Source organism: Pithys albifrons, chromosome 1 (genome assembly GCF_047495875.1).
Source record: "Pithys albifrons albifrons isolate INPA30051 chromosome 1, PitAlb_v1, whole genome shotgun sequence".
NCBI lineage: Eukaryota > Metazoa > Chordata > Aves > Passeriformes > Thamnophilidae > Pithys > Pithys albifrons.
In genome coordinates, this window is record NC_092458.1 from 116,115,068 (window position 1) to 116,131,740 (window position 16,673).

A 16,673-nucleotide genomic window follows, 5' to 3' on the forward strand; every position below is an offset into this window, starting at 1 on the left:
TGCAAAGCAATGCCAAGGCTTTGCTGCTTGATATAAATTGATATCCAGATTTTTCCACAGAGGAGTTTTCTATGTTACAAAGCCTCACGGTGAACATCATGAGTTGCTCAAGCAGGAGAGCAGAGTTACCCTGTTAATGGTATATCTCAGTGTTGCCTGAGGGTGCTCCTGTTGAACATGTTCTTAATGGTTACATGGCATAAAATTTAACTGATAGATATGATTTTGTGCTGTGATAGTTACTTGGAGGCTTTGACTAATGAATTTTAAATGGCTGAATTAAAATTCATTAAATATTGACACTGGGAATAAGATATGCTGGCTAAAACTCTCTGGCTGCTTGTAAGAGGAGTTCAGAAAGTTAATGGAGCCCTGCAGGTTGTTTTTGGAGGTTTGTAAAGAGCTGCCTGGCCCACTTGCTGAATGCTTCAGCAGAGACCAAGCTAAATGTTTCTCCACGCTTTTAGTAATGAGGCTTTTACTGTTTTATTTGGGTTGGGGAGGAGATGAAAAGGAGGTAAATAATTTGTCTTACCTGAGAGAGGCGAATTACCCCATGAAAAGACAAGGTGACAATTGCACATAAGAGAATGTGATAATTCTTAAAAGCTACCACAGCCTATTGCACTTGCTGCTGGCTGTGGGTGTAATTATTTTCTGTGATATGCATTTAAACTGCCCAGATTTCAGGGACTTGGCCAATTGACACGGCCTCCTGCTGAAGCAAGAGGCACTCTGGAGCTGTGCTGGTGGGTACAACCTTTGCCATTCTGTGCCAGCTGTTCAGGTTTAATGTTTTCCAGGGGACACACCTTTTTTTTTCCTCTCCTGACTACACAGTGTGGATTGAGGGCTGTGTCCGAATCCCTCGCTCCTCTCGGATTAACTTGCCACAGTCTAAATCCGTAGACAAGGTGGTGCCAGAGGTGGAGTTGGACGGGTGGGTTTGCTTACACTGCAGTCCGTAAAAGAAACAAAAGGCCTTGCATGCAAGAAAAGAAAAATGCACAAAATAAATGGAGGAAAGGAGGAAAATCGAAAGCAAACATGAGAATGAGATTTAAAGGTGATTTAAACCAAAAGAGGCTCTAGATATGGAAACAGAAAAGTCACAGGTGTATTCAATGCCTTGGTTCAGCTTAGATTTAACAGATTGTACAGCATTTTCCACCTAAGCTTCTTATTTCACCAGAAGAAAAAGAAAACTATCTGAGAGAAACCAGAAAGTGACACTGGAATCATTGGGTTTCAACCCTCTGTAAAATTGCTTCTGCAAAAGAAACCACATTAACTCACCCAAGGATTTTCCTTCTTAAGAAACTCCCTGTAGGGAACCAGGATTGGTGTATGTACACACACACATACAGAACCCTGATGGCCTCTGTGATATTCACCCAAATGAACATTCCCCCCTGATTTAAAGCTCTGGCTCTGCCTTAGTCTTGGCTTCAGGATTGCACTGCCTTTCACAGACTCCTGAAAAGTTTGCAGGATATTCTGCACCATATTAGCATTTATACTAAACATCTTAATTAGCTGAATTGTTCTTTAAAATGTATTTGAATAGAAGATCTCCTGAGACATGAAGGAAACAAAGATATCAATACACTCTTTGTGCATTTTGTGCTAAAATGGGGCAAATACCAATCAGAAAGCTGCAATTTGTGCAAATACATTAATCCCTTATCTGTGACTTGTCCCAAAACAGGGACACTTGGATTAGTATGTCCTGAGGTGGCTTCACATGAGCTGTGCCTGCTGTTCCTGGACAGTGCCATGGCTTTCAACGAGGGCTTGCTCAGGCAGACATGGGGATGTTCCTGCATGACCAGGAACTGCCCTTTCCCACAGCATACTGGGAGGACCAAGCCCACTGACATGGACATCAGGTGTCATGGATCCAGAATAACACCTCTGGGACAATGAAGATGCCCAGTAGGATCCAGCTCCCTTCCCTTCAGCTGTATGAGCAGTGTGGCCTTAGCTTATGGCATTCCCTTCCTGGCAGCAGGGACCTGTAGGTGATTCATCCCGTCCCACATCAGGTGTTGTCCTCTCCAGGCCCTCAGCCCTGGTCACCATGGTGTCAATCCCTGCCTTGTGCCACCCCCACTGCTGTACCTGGGGCAAACTGCACCTCCCAGAGCGAATTCAAAACATTCTCCTCCCACTCATCCCTGATGCCTTTGTTAAGGTCATTTATCTCAACAGTCATTTCTGGCATTCATCTCACCAGCCTTGCAGGATCACACCTTGGATGAAGAGGATGAATCACCCATGGAAAAGCTCCTTTCACACCTTGAAGTGCAAAATGAGCTTAAACAACTCATTTGGAAGTAGATGCCTCAAGTCTTAGAAACCTGAAGTGAGGGGACATGAACCTTCTGGTGAGTCAGGGGCCACCCTGAGCATCAGGGCCACCCACCAACCCTGCAGTGTGGTGTGGCCTTTGTCCCTGTGGAAATCCCTGCTGAAGTGAAGGAGATGAAGGCAGCTGGGGGAGCTGAGCCACAGCAGGGTCAGAACATGACCAGGACAAACCAGCCCCAGGGCAGGCAGCCAGAGTAAGAGGGCTGGCAGCTTCAGGAACAGACTCCAAGTTCCTGCTCATGCCTTGGTTCATTTACAGGGGCTGGTGGGTCACTAAATGGGTGTTTACACTCAATTTTAATGATTGATTCTTTCTCACAAACTGCAGTAATGCTCAAGGCATGATTTATACACAGCATTTCCTTTGTTTTGCCTCTGCCCTTTTAAATTGCTCATTACACTTCAGTGAATTTCTTTGGCTCCATAATCTTCCCTTACAGTGGCATCCATCACCTTTCAGGAGTTCTCCCTGCTTTGAAGTGCATCCTTCAGCACAGCCTGTAAATCTCTGACTCTGGAAAAAATTGCTCTCCAGAGCAAGGGGAAAATTACACTTGGGGATTTGGACATCCATTCCTGCGTTACTCAAAGGGATGATGTTAATGCCACGTTAAAAAACAAAACCCAAACCCCCAGTTGTGTTTCATCCCTTTCCAACATAATTTATACTTGAAGTCTTAAAGATCAAGCAGAAACTGTTCAAGAAATTAATTGCCCTTGTTGTGTGCTGCCCTACTAAGCAGCACTAATTGGACTGCGGGTGAAGCACTTCCCTGTCCTTATTAATAAATTATTAGTTATTAGAGCCAGAAATGCCTGCTGAGAGTTCAGCAATACCAAACCCACACTGCACAATGAGACCCACAATCACAGAATCCCAGACTATTCTGAGTTGGAAGGGACCCACAAGGATCATCGAGTCCAACTCTTAAGTCAATGGCCCACACAGGGGATTGAACCCATGACCTTGGCATTATTACAACCAAGTTTTAAGCAAGTGAGCTCATCTCAGGATCAGAGCCCAGGTGGGCTGGAAGGGGCTGACTCACCTGCTCAATGTCACTGTTTTTCCTTGATTTGTAAATAAACTCCCCGATGGCCACAAACACGGAGAGCACCAGCCCTGCAGCGAGCACGATGAAGATGCCCCCGATGTTCTCCACCCCCAGAGCACTGGCCTCTTTGCTGTCCTCCTCAGGGCAGCCATTGCCTCGCCACCACTTCTCCTTCATCATGTGCAGCTTTCCCTCCTCCTGCAGCTGCAGGATGGCGATGGTGATCTTGTCTCTGTAAGGAGAACCTGCAAGGAGAGAGCAAAGCCTGTCAGTGCCATCACCTGCAGCAAAAGTGCTGCCTTCCCACAGGACTGATCATTCCTGCTGGAAAGCTTTGTTTTCTCTACGGCTCAGGTGGGAACTTGGTGTCTGCCCTGGGGGTTTATAAGCAGAAGGCTCCACTGGTGCAGATATTTGAGAATTCATTATCATTTCCAGGGTCTCCTACTGAGGTTTATTTAAGCTTTGGCAGTGGGTTTTCTTGCTCAGTAGTTCCTCCACACCATATTTGAATATTGCTTTGGGCACCCTTTGAGAATTTCCGCTTTGCATCTCGTCTGTTGACTTCAACATCTGTTTATTTTTCCTACTGCATGTAAATGAGTGGCTGCTGAGAGAAGTCCACAGTCACTCAAAGATTTTCTCCTCTCATTTATACCTGTATTAACCCACAACTCCACTTCAGCCTATAAGAACATGGGGCTGTATAGTCATTTTTAATGTGACTTGCTGAAAATAGCACCTATTTCATGCTTTGCAGGCCAACAGCTTGGCAAATGATGTGTGTGCAGGTCCTGCAGCACTCCTGGGCCTGTACAGTATCTGGCAAATACTGGGGTCACATTGGGTGGTTCTGGTTAGATCTGCCTCTCACACACTCTGCTCTGACTCTCCATCCTCCCAAATCTCTGCAGTGACTGTTTGTGAGAGAGACTTTTCTTCATGGGACAAGGGGTTTATGACAGCCAAGCCGGACAGGGTTACAAGAATGGTTCTGTGATTCTGTGAAAGGCTTTTTCGCTCCAAAGGCCCCAAATCCTGCCATGCTGGACTTCCTACAACTGGAAGCTGGGCTGAAATGCAGTGTTGAAAGCCTTTTGTCCATATAGCTGACTCCTGTTCATCCTTTCCTCTCCTTTAGCACATTAATGAGACCATACAGGTAGTGACAGGACAGGGGAAATGGCTTCAAACTGACAGAGGGCAGGGCTAGGTGGGATATTAGGAGAAAATTCTACCCTGTGAGGGTGGGCAGGCCCTGGCACAGGTTGCCCAGAGAAGCTGTGGCTGCCCCATCCCTGGGAGTGTCCAAGGCCAGGTTGGAGCAACCTGGGCTAGTGGGAGATGTCCCTGCCCATGGCAGGGGTGGCACTGGACGATCTTTAAGGTCCCTTCCAACCCAAATCTTCCTGTGATTCTGTGATTCTAAGATTTTCTTACACTGCCACTTCACCAAAAGTCACATTTTGCTGCAAATTAAAGCTGTTGCAATTCTCAATCTGATCAAGGTAAATTTTTAAGGCAGATCATGTGCCAGAATTCCAGATATTGTGGGGTCTACATAGGCACAGGTGTTTTAGAAAAATCTCACTGAAGCACCACACTTGTGTCTTTATGCATCAAAATAGCCTTGGAAATTCAGCCTCACATCTTCAGGCTTCTTCCTTATATTGCCATGCAGGACATAATTAAAAATAATTGTAGCATGAACCCAAGTGCCCCTCTCTGCTTCCCATTTCCTTTAGCCCCAGCCTGTCTGAGGAGAATCAGCAGGAGAAACATTGCATTTCTCCATTTGTTGTGCCAACACTCAGCTGCTTCTCAGTGTATCCTCCTGCCAGCACCAGGCCATGCTGTGACCACAGATGCCAAGAGACACGTGTCAGATGATCCCAAATCCATCTGGGAAGGCAGCACTCAGCAGTCACTGCTTGAGGTAGGCAGCGTTGAAAAGGAAATATGCCTGCTGTAAGAAGAGATGATTTGGATGCTTGCTGTTAAAGACTCAAAAATAACACCGCAGAAAACAAACCAGAAACACCTTCACAACTGGCTTTACACAGAGAAGTGAATTATTGCCACTGAAAACAGCACCTTGTAGAAGAGAGAGCAGAACTGTTTCTACCTTAGGAGAGGTTTGTGGCTCTGATAGAGTGTGGGACTCATCCATTCCCACTGTCTGAAGGGACAGAGCTGTTGGGTAAACTGGAGGAGCACAGAGTCACAACATAGGATTTGTGGAGATGTTCATTCTTTCTCGTGATGTTTATGTTGCCTTCAGGATTATCCCAATTCATCTTGAGGGTAACAGACACATCCATATTTCTTTGTGCTTTTAAAGTCTGTCAAGTGTGCCTGGAGTGCTGGATTGGTGGTGTTTTACTGGGGAGCTCCAAAACCACACACAAATTCACCTCAGCACCTCTTTGAATATTCAACACATCATTCCTGGCCTCTGAGCTATTAATAAACTACCTCTTAGGCCAAGAAATGCACTTATCTACTTTCTTAGCACTCTCCCAAGTAACTGGGAATAGCTTTAGTGCTGGAATTACCTGCATCAGCACTGACAGTGATCCTGAATTTGGAGAACCTTCAAAAATTCTCCTCCCTGTTTCTTTGGGAGCCATTTAATGATATTCGGCTCCTTCACTGGAAATTTTAAAGTTCAAGGCATATTTTGCTGCTGCTGCAAACCCTGTGTTTGTACATTCCTCTGAAGGAATGATTGCAGACCAGTTAAGACTTGCTGAAACTTTGGTGTTAAGGGTCAAACCCAAACCTTTTTTGTCTTTTTATTTTCCATACAGCCTCTGCAATCAATACTCTTGAATGCTATGAGAAAAATAACAGAGCCTTTGGGCTCCACCTGAATAGTGGAAGGTTTATCTTGTTCATGAAATCAATGGTTTATAAGATGCTGGATCGTACCGAATTATTCCGCAGTGCTTGGGGGTATCTAGTCCCCTGGATTTTGCTGGGCTTCCTTAAGAAAAAATAAAGGTGCATTTATCATACAAGAAACATCTTATAAATATATTTCCCAGCTGTTATTTCCAATGGATGCACTCTCTCTGAGGATTACCATCTGTTTCAATTATTCCTTCATTGTTCTTGCTTTAAAGTGTCGCAGCTCTATAACTGCAGTGAAACTCTTGCCATACATTTGTCTTTCTTCAGGATTTTAGCTTTTGTATCAATTTCCTTGGGGTATGAAGGCTGTTCTCACACAGCCAGTGGAAAAATACACTTTGGATGTTGTCTGTGTGACAATCTGTCTGAGGTACTCAGCAGCAGAAAGAATGACAGTTCCAAGTGCAGGGGTGTTTCTGCCTTGTTTTTATCTGCTCTGCCAAGCAATGGATGAACCAGGTCCTCAACCTGGTCTAGTGGAAGGTGTCCCTGCACATGGTAGGGGTGGAACAAGATGAACTTTAAGCTCCCCTCCAACCCAAGCGTTGCTATAACTCTGTATGCACCTCAAATAGAGATGCATGAAAGGAGGTGAATTTCTGATTCATTTCATGGCCCCAAAGCAACACATAAGAACAGTGAGAACCAAATGAAAGGTTCAGCATCAGTGTTTTGAGTAAGCAGAGTCTTAAGACTCCCAGTCTCTCTGAACTCCTTCCAGCAGACCTTTTTTAGCATATCCAGTGCCCTTTTTGAGATCTTCTAATTGTAGAGAACTAAGAACAGTGTCAGTTTTTGTGCTGTGTTCATGTGAATAATCAACAGTGGAGACACAGATTTTTTCCTGTTTCACAGAATCACAGAATCACAGGATGGTTTGGATTGGGAAGGACATTAAAGATCATCCAATTCCACTCTCCTGCCATGGGCAGGGACACCTTCCACTATCCCAGCTTGCTCCAGCCTGTTCTTGGACACTCCCAGGAATGGGGCAGCCACAGCTTCTCTGTCCAACCTGTGCCAGGGCCTGCCCCCACTCCCAGCCAGTAATTCCTTCCCAATATCCCATCTAGCCCTGGCTTTGTCAGTGTGAAGCCATTCCCCTTGTCCTGTTTCTAGAAGCCCAGGACTGATTCAAACGGCCACCTCAGCCTCTGAAGGGCACATTGTGGATGTGCTCCTCAACAGCTGTGCCAGGAAGCTCCTTACCAATGGGTGTTCCCACGCCGTAGCCTTTGGAGTCGATGAGCCCCCCGATCTGGGTGAGGTTGCAGTTCCTCTGGGTCACATACTCGATGCTGGTGGACTCCATGAGCAGGGCATAGTCTGTAGTGAGCACCCTCTGGATGCCCTCGTCGTTGTTCTTCACCAGGGCTGTCTGCTGCCTGCTGCTCATGAACGCCCACATCTTCTCATACGTGGAGATTTTGGATTTCTGGGGAGGGAAAGAGGGCACAGAATCACACCAGCACCCACACTACACTTGTCAAATACTCCTCAGCCTGTATTACAGGAACCCTCCCTTAGTGCACCCAGCCCTGCAGGGCACTTGTCCTGCTGCTGCTGATTCCTCCTTTCCCTTTCCCTGGGGTCACAGCAGCACTCCCAGATGACAGGACTGTCTCTGCAGCCCAGGCTGCCCAGCATGAAAAGCACCTTTCACTCCAGCTCAGCTCCTCCATCCTCAAGCCACAGGTTCATGGCTTTTGGGGGTACCCCTGGGCATTGGGGTGCCCCCAGGGCAGCCCAGGGGACACTGTCCAGGCCAGGTCAGGGCTGCAGAGCTCCCAAAAAAGAGGCAGAGTTACCTCTAGAGCATTATGGCAAAGATGCTTTTTCCTTAAATACACTGTAACACATGTGGAGTGTGGGAATGGAGTAACTGCTGCCCAGAAATCCCTACTCCTGCCTTCCCCTAATTCCCAGGTCTCTCCCTAGAAGGTGTGTGTGTTTAGCTCAGGAAGTATATGCAGTGTTTTACAGTCTGAGGGAGGCAAAGTTATGCCCTCACAGAGCCCAGAGCCTTCCTTTGGCACAAAAAAGCACCTGTCACATTTATTGTCCACAGACCTACTCCAGGATTTTTAAGTTTTGTACACCACAAAGAGCCCCTAATCTTGTGAGGATCTGGAGGGGCTCCTGCAATGAAAATAAAAACACCTTTTATTTGTGTATTTGTCCTGTGTGTGTTTACAAGTGTGTTAAATTGTATTTTTCATGCATCTTTCACTGTCACCTTCACTCTGCCAGGGAATCCATCCCCAATTTCTGTACAAGAACTGGTGTCCTTTCCCTCCTGCTTGTGTACACGTGTATTTCAGGTACAAGTAAGCCAGCATGTGTAATACATAAATATTTAATCACCTCACCCAGAAATTTTTCTTTTAAAGGCTTGTACATTCTTTTACACCTTCATATTTCAGCCTGAAGGATTAATGGTGCAAAAAGAAATCAGCGTAAAACCAAAAACGGCTCTAGGAATTTGCTTGAACTTCTCATGCTGAACTTCAGAAGCTATTTCCTCTAAAAACACATGGAAGCAACAGGTATCCAGGTTTTGTCTCTGATGCTGAATTCCACTTCAGAATATCAATGGCAGGGACTGTCTTTGGGCATGGAAGAGCTCTCAGGTCAAGGGATTTTCTCAGAGTCTTTCAAAAGATGGCACAGGTGCTTCCTGCTGCCTTATACTCATGAGGAGAGCCTGGTCCTGGCCTCACACAGCCCCAAGGAATATCTCCAGGTGGGTTTCCATCTTAATGGAAATGTCAGCTCATCATTTCAAGAACTGGCTACAATGAAAACCACTGTAGTTTGTAGCTTTCTTTCTGCACAGAAACATTTCTATTCAGCCACAGCAGAGACATTACAAGGGCAGTTGTCCCTTGGCACCTCCAGCAGAGACAGACTAGACAGAATTCCAGATTAGCTGGGGTTGGAAGGGACCTCTGGAGATCACCCAGTCCAAGGCAGGGTCATACAGGGCAGGTGACACAGGAATATGTCTAAGTGGGTGTGAAATATCTCCAGACAGGGAGACTTCACAGCCTCCCTGGGCACCTGCTCCAGGCTCTGCCATCTCCATGGAAAGAAATTCTTCCTCATAGTCAGTTTACGGCTGTTGTTCCTTGTGCTGTCACTGGCACCACTGAACAGTCTGGCACCATCCTCTGACACCCCTGGAGATATTTGCATGGATTGATGACATCCCCTCTCAACCTTCTCCAGACTAACCAGGCCCAGCTCCCACAGTCTTTTCTCATCAGAGAGGTGCTTCAGACCCCTCATCATCTTCATGACCTCTGCTGGACCCTAACATCTATCACGTGATTGAAACATTCTGGATGACTGTCATTCCCCTTTGCCTCCTAAGGGCTTGTGGTTAAGGCAGGGCAGGGCTCAGGCTGGAGCACCTCATGTTATTTTTCCTCACATGTTGCTTCCTGACAGTGTCTCATCCGCTTCAAAGACACTGCATGTCTATAAACACCACCGTTGGATGCTCCAGGGGAAAGCCTGACATCAGTTCATCCCGTGTTACCTTCCCTGCTGAGACTGCTGATGGGGCTGCTAATTAATTCTAACTGTCACAGGAGTTTGGTGCATGTATTCTATATTTATAGCTTGTTGGCTTTTAAGTTGACATTTTATGAGATTATCCATTTTGCAGGTAATTAATACTAATAATAAAAAAAAAAAGAACACAGTTATCTGCAAAGCAATTAGGCACAGAAAATTGTCCTTTACTTACTGATGTGTTCATTTGAGTGTGGTCCCTGTGCTGATAGTCTATGTAATACTGACCACGGAGCATTTAAGAAAGGGACAAACCAAGTTGCCTTTGGGCTGCTGGCATCAGTATCACTGTGCAAATCTGACTTTCAGAGGGTCAAGCAGAATTTTCCAACCACTTTTTAGTCAAGTGGCTGGAAGAAAATGAGATCCCACCCCAAAGCAACCTGGAGGAGAATATCCCCAGGTTCCCTTCAGGGGGCAGATGGGTTTGCCCCTCACTGCAGTCAGCACCAGACTGTCCTACCCTGTGCCTTGGGGGAAAAACCTCCCATGGTTAATATTGCTGGAGGCTCCACCATGGATTTGGTTAGAGGATGTATTTACCTACTCTGCTACTGCTGCCAAGTGCTGTGATTCCTCCTCACCATCTCTCCTGGAGCACTGGGAGCCTCCAGGGCTGGGTGGTGCCATCTTACCTTGAAGAAGGTCATTGTGGATCCATCTCTAACAGCCCCGTACTCTATCTTGGTTTGCTTTGCCAAATCATCTGCTGAATCGATGGGGGACTCCATCCTCTCCACGGTCAGGAAGGCAGCCAGGTTGGCAGTATAGGATGAGATTATAATTAAGGTGAAAAACCACCATATTCCTCCAACTATTCTGGTAGAAAGAGCTTTGGGCATCAGCTCTGATCCTGTTACGATACCACCAAAACAATCACATTAAAATGCTGCTGAAAGATGCCCTTCCTGATGCCACAGACTGGTTTTAGGCACAGAATGCTTTTATGAGCTGTAGGATGATAAAATGGTTTAAACAATAATCTCACAGATGCACAGCTGACATTTATAATGGTAACACACTGTGAAGGGGATGTATGCCATGACACATGACAAATGGAATTATCCTTGGGTCTAAGCCCCATTACATCCCTGAGCTAGCCAGCATTAACCTCTCCATCCCCAGCAGACCATCCTAGTACTTTTGTCTGGTTCCTGAAGCCCTTTTTGCCCATGCACTGTAATCAATTTTTTAACCAGGGATCTTTAGCAGAATGCTGTTCTTCTTACAAGCTGCCTGACAGAAAAGCCTTCCAGGAGAAGCCTGCCCTGTGCCTCCTATTGACATACCTGAGCAGAGGCAGGGCGATCAATGCAGCCCCAGTGAACTCATCGACCCACGTGAGCCTCAGCTCCAACCCCCAAAACCTCCCTTTATAAATGTGAGCCTCACATTTGAAAGTTCAGAGGGTCAATCTGGATCCTTTGGATCCCCAGGGCGAAGCAAAGTTTCACGCAGTGTATTTAAAACACTCATTATTGCTGCAAAGGGTTAGCAGATCTGCCTGCACATCACACCTTATGTTTTGCTTTTGTTCAAATATTAAACCCTCAAGCATCTCAGATTCTCTGACTTTTCCAAGTAAAAACCTGCCTTGGCTCTGAAGAGCATTGTTCAAATGTGTCATTGTCATAAAACCCCACAGAGCAGCACATGTGGTGTTACGTGCACTGAGATGGTTTCCAAACAGCTCAGATAACCTGTATTTAAGGCACAAAAGTACTTATATATCTAAGCACTCTGAAACAAACTTTGTGCTCTTTTTTTTAGGTGCATCCCCATTGAACTCCATTCATTGTGTGGGATTCAAGGATCTGGTTCAGCAAAGCTCTTAGGCAGTCACTTGAGTACTTTTGACTCCAAAGTTAAGCCTTTTCATAATTATTTTCCTTATGAAGGATGGACTTAAGAAAATACTTAAGTGCCTGTGAAGGGAGAGCTCAGCACAGTAAAGCTTTTGATGTAACAAACATATTTTTATTACTGGAAAAACATGATGTATTATCTCTCTCCAGCTATTTCATGAGTCCAGCAAGAAACTTCATGATGTTTCAGAGAATATTTTCAGACTTTGCAAAAACTTTGAATGTGACTTTAGGGGCAGAGACTGACAGGGTAAAACCTTCCCAAACAAGCAGCAAACACATTTGACTCAGCTTTGTAAACAAACAGGCATGTCCTTAAAGTCAAGGCTAAGCATGGCCCAAGGGCTGGAGCAGTTTGACAGACCTGCCAAACCGTGAGAGCAGCCTCAAAGCAAAACCTCTCACTTTAAATTTTCAAGTCCAAATGTACTTGTTTCCAGAGCTGTAGCTCTGTCTGGGTTTATATTTGTGGTCTGTACTTTCTTGTTCTTCAGATTAGATTTTTCTTGTATTCTTGCTGTATTTTGTAATGTGGTTGTATTTCTAAGCCGGGGCTGACCCACACGAGCTGCTTCTGGGAGTGCTGATTCAGGTCATCAGGAAGGTTGTTACTGCTTTTAAGCTTAGGCAGCCAAACCAATAGAACTGCTCTTGGACCCTGCTGCAACACCTGCCTCTGACACACCCTGGGGATGCACAGCAGTGGGTACCTTGCAGACACCTCAAGCAGCAGCCACGAACTCTGGCAGTGCTGCACAAGAGGAGGTGGAGGAGCCCTGAGTGCTGCCCTTGTGGGGTGAGACACCAAACCTCCTGTCACCTCCTACAGCAAAAAAGTGTTTGTGGGAAAGCCACAGAATACATTCAGTTCACTTGAGCTCTGAACCCACAATCCATTAATTGTGCAGTGAGCGACTGTTCAGTGAGGAGCACAACACATCCTGCTCCTGCCTGGACCAAGTGGGCCCAGCAGCTCTTCTGGTGACTCCCGTGGTTATTTCCATGTTCACCTTCCTGAGGGCCAGTAAAAAGGATTAGTATATACTAAGATATAAAAACGTCATGGGTTGGAAGGGACATTAAAGATCATTAATTCCATCCCCGGCCAAGGGCAAGGACACTTTCCAGGAGCCCAGGTTGCTCCAAGCCCTGTCCAACCTGTCCCTGGGCACTTCCAGGGATGGGGCAGCCACAGCTTCCTTGGTCAGCCTGTGCCTGGGCCCCATCACCCTCACAAAAGAGAATTCCTTCCTAATATCCCATCTAAACCTACCCTCTGTCAGTTTGAAGCCATTCCCCCTCATCCTGGCACTCCAGCCCCTTGTAAAAAGTCCCTTTCCATATTTCATGTCATTTCCCTTCAGGTCCTGGAAGGCTGCAATTATGTTACCCTGGAGCCTTCTCTTCCCCAGGTGACCCCCCACAACTGATGCTCCAGCCCTGGAGCAGCTCCGGGGCCTCCTCTGGACTCTCCAGCAGCTCCACATCCTTGTGCTGCTGTTCCCAGGGCTGGGGCAGCTCTGCAGGTGGGATCTCACCTGCTGCCCACACTGTGAGATCAGCCCAGGATGTGCTCCATGCTCACCCACTTCACCCCACACACTCTCCTGAAACAGCTGCTCCTGGTCTGACCCATTCCCTGGCTGAACTGGGGCTCTGAGGGAAAATTTTCCCTTCTGAGTGATACTTTCTCTGAATGAATTGGATGAAATGTGCCCTGTTTGGATGCTTTCAGAATATGCATAACACATCTGAGACTTCCAGGGGAAAAACAGGGGAAGCAGCATCTACATAAAAATGTTGCCAGCAAGACTCGGGGGCAGAGACAATACTTGCTGAAGTCTCTCTAGTGCCTTTTTTTATGGCAGACATGACAGCCAATCCTGATCCAGACTTTGCTCACGCTCTGTAGAAAAGAGAAAGTCTGATCATCACATTTTAAAATTTCAAAACAAGTGGCTTCCAATCAAGCACAACAAGCAGCTGCTGCCAACAGGAAAGAGCCCAACGCTGGACGCAGAGTTTCCCAACCATTCCCATCATGTCCAAACTCTTCACATTGACAATGATGCACAGACAAATCACACCACAAGTTTGTACATGGAAACATTTGTGTTGCCTTACAAATGTTTTTTGGTTTTGTCTCTCTCTCTCTTTCTTTCCTTTTCTTTCTTTGTTTTGGTTTGGTTTTAATCTTCTTAAAAGACAAGCAGAGTCTGGTTGGGGCTGACTGTCATGTACCCAAGGTAGTGGTAACGAGCAGACACTGCATCCCACAGTTTGCTGTGGATGATGGTAAACTCCAAAAAAGGCAGTACATGGAAACACAGAGTCCTGGGGCACTTTCACACACAGGGCAATCACAGTTAGATACACACACCTGCCTGATACTGTAAAACCTCTGCCTGTGTTTGACTGATAAATTGGAAGGAAAACAAAATGAAAAAGCAATACAGAAATGCTCTTCTTTCATCCAAACTCCTTCAAAGTAATCTCTGGGGAGAAACTCTATGTCCTCTCAATACGTTAGTGCACCACTAAAAGCAAGTGCATCTTTGGTACAATACCAACCTTGTTCTCTACCATAGCTAGGAAAAAACCCTCCTCATGATTTTTTTTTACTGCTACTCATGTCTGTTAAAGAGGAAAGAATAAACTGTACCTGTATGAATGCAGAGATGGTTTTATATTCCTTACTTAAATGCTTAGGATTTTATTACCAAGGTACTGCTGGGCTTTCCTCTGGATTGTCTTTTTGTTGTTGTCGTGGGGTGGGTTGGGGTTTTTTTTCAGCTTTGATTCAACTTGAAATGTTTGTCAGAAAATATTTTCATTCTTTTCAGTGGAGCCCAGTTTTGGTAAATAGTGATTTAATTGGAACCTTTAGAACATAAACACCACAAACAATTGTGTTTAGTACATATATCTGTTTGACTTCCCATATGGAATACACTTCACTGCCCTTCCTTGTCAACTGAGTAAAATGCCAGTTGTTTCCAAAGTCATCAGCAACAGGGATTGTGACTGGGTTAAGGCTCTTAGGGTTGGATGCATTTACAGAAGGGTGGGGCTCATACCTGCAGAAAAGCCATAAGAAAGAGGTTTTGATTTTAGTTTTAAGCAACATGTTTGTAAGTGCCAGCAAACTTAACAACCCTTCTGAAGAAAGACCATCTCTCCTTGTTTGGCAGATAGGAAAGTTTTTCTAGGGTGGCTAAAGTTGTTACTATCAGGATGGAGCCCAACATTTTCCTGTTGCTCAACTTTTTATACCAATAAACTCAACTTAAGCACGAAGCACTTCATATCCCTCTAGCAATTATTTTACATTTCAGCTCCAGCAACTCCCCTGTGGCCCTGTCTGCTTCCCTTTCTCTCTGATGCTTCCCCTCCTTCCTCCTGCCCTGGGTTGCACAGGTTCCCCTCCTCTGCCTGCTCCCAGTTGCAGTGGCACATCCTTCTCTTCCTCTCTTCTATTCCCAGTCTCTGAGATCAGGTTTTACAGTATAAGTTGCATTTACAGAGGGTGGAGTTTACCAGCACAGAAGCCCTTGAGCAGACTGTGGGACGTGTGCGATAACGAAGTGTAACCGGTGTACCTTGCTGCATGAGAGCTCCAACTCCAAACCAGAAACTATTTAGTAAAGTAAAATTGTTTTCCACCACATCTGAGTCTGGGTTGCACGGGTGGGGGTTATACCACTCATATGGTGTAAACCTGTGGCGGTCAACAAAAACAGTCTGTAAACAGCGAGTACACACAGCAAACCTGCCCAGCACCGCGGCGTGGGGACCTCGAGGGGGACACAGGGAAAGGAAACCCCAGCCCAAAGGGTGTCCTTGGCAGATCTCATGCCCAGTGCACACTCTGCATCTTGGACAGGGATATTTATGTTCTTCTTGGAGCAGAGGCCTCAAGGGAGAGGCTGCAGCAACTCCCTGCCTGCTCTGCTGACAGGCTCCTGCAGAGCCAGGGGGACAACTGGAAGCCACATAGCTGATCCTTGGGAAATTTTGGGAGCTGGGAAAGGAGTAGCAGTGCTGTGAAGCCAACCAGCATGAGCTGAACCAGCTTCAGCCAAGATGCTGAATGTACTCTCCCTGGAAAAAAGGCTGCCCACAGTGGAAGGCATTCAGGGGCAATTGCAGAGCGCCCAAACCACAGGGACAGGTGAGTGTCATTGCTGGGAGAGAATTCTGCCTTTAATGGCAGAACTGGGGTCTGACCACTCCCTGTGCCCCTCCTGCTCTGCACAGCACCTGGCACAACCCCGAGAAGGGCTGTTTCTCCCCAGGGCACCTGGCCTGCTGTTGCTCCCCAGTGCTGTGTGGCTCCCTGCCTGCTTCCTCAGGAAGGTTGGGAATGCAGCTTTCCTTGGCAATGTCATGCCAATACATTTTAATTACTGTTCCAACAATATAAACAAGCATGGAGTTTATGCACGGCTTGCTCAGCCGAAGTAACGAGCTCTGGTAATAATGAACCCACTAATTGAGGCAGAGTGTGGCTCAGGGTGCAATCAGCTGCACAGTATCACCGTCACCAGAACGAGAGGCTCAAAAATCAGGACAAAAGATGCAGTTTTCAGGTTCAAGACACAACAGTTCTGCATCCACCCCTTAAAAGGAAAGCAATTACCAAGTCATGTTTCAGATTTATGCCAGAATAATGGAAGCAAGTGCTGTGTAGTAACCAAGTTGTTCCCAGTTCAGTTCATGCACACCTGGGGAAACACATCCTCAGCAAGAGCCCCAGAATTAGGACCAGTGGGTTGCCAACACCATAGGAGTGGGGAGGTCCCATCCAACAGGGTCCCAAAGTGCTCCCACAGGACAGTAAGAGCAGTGAATAGCTCTGCCTGACCTGCCTGGAAAGCCCAAGGCTGGGACCTTG

The 16,673-nt window shown here is 46.3% G+C and overlaps 1 protein-coding gene across 5 annotated transcripts in view; it reads right to left on the reverse strand.

The window, feature by feature from the left end:
- Nucleotides 1–16,673, reverse strand: part of GRIK1 (glutamate ionotropic receptor kainate type subunit 1) — a 117,313-nt gene that overhangs the window by 5,586 nt on the left and 95,054 nt on the right. For 3 of the 5 annotated variants that reach the window (XM_071564497.1, XM_071564468.1, XM_071564487.1), the window contains 4 exons: nucleotides 15,379–15,497; nucleotides 10,550–10,767; nucleotides 7,548–7,773; nucleotides 3,420–3,670 (listed from right to left, as the gene is read on the reverse strand). In XM_071564497.1, coding sequence (XP_071420598.1) covers nucleotides 3,420–3,670; nucleotides 7,548–7,773; nucleotides 10,550–10,767; nucleotides 15,379–15,497 — 814 coding nt within the window. Of the gene's footprint in view, nucleotides 1–812; nucleotides 983–3,419; nucleotides 3,671–7,547; nucleotides 7,774–10,549; nucleotides 10,768–15,378; nucleotides 15,498–16,673 lie in introns of all 5 variants that reach the window. The other 2 variants (XM_071564507.1, XM_071564478.1) reach the window with 1 other exon arrangement.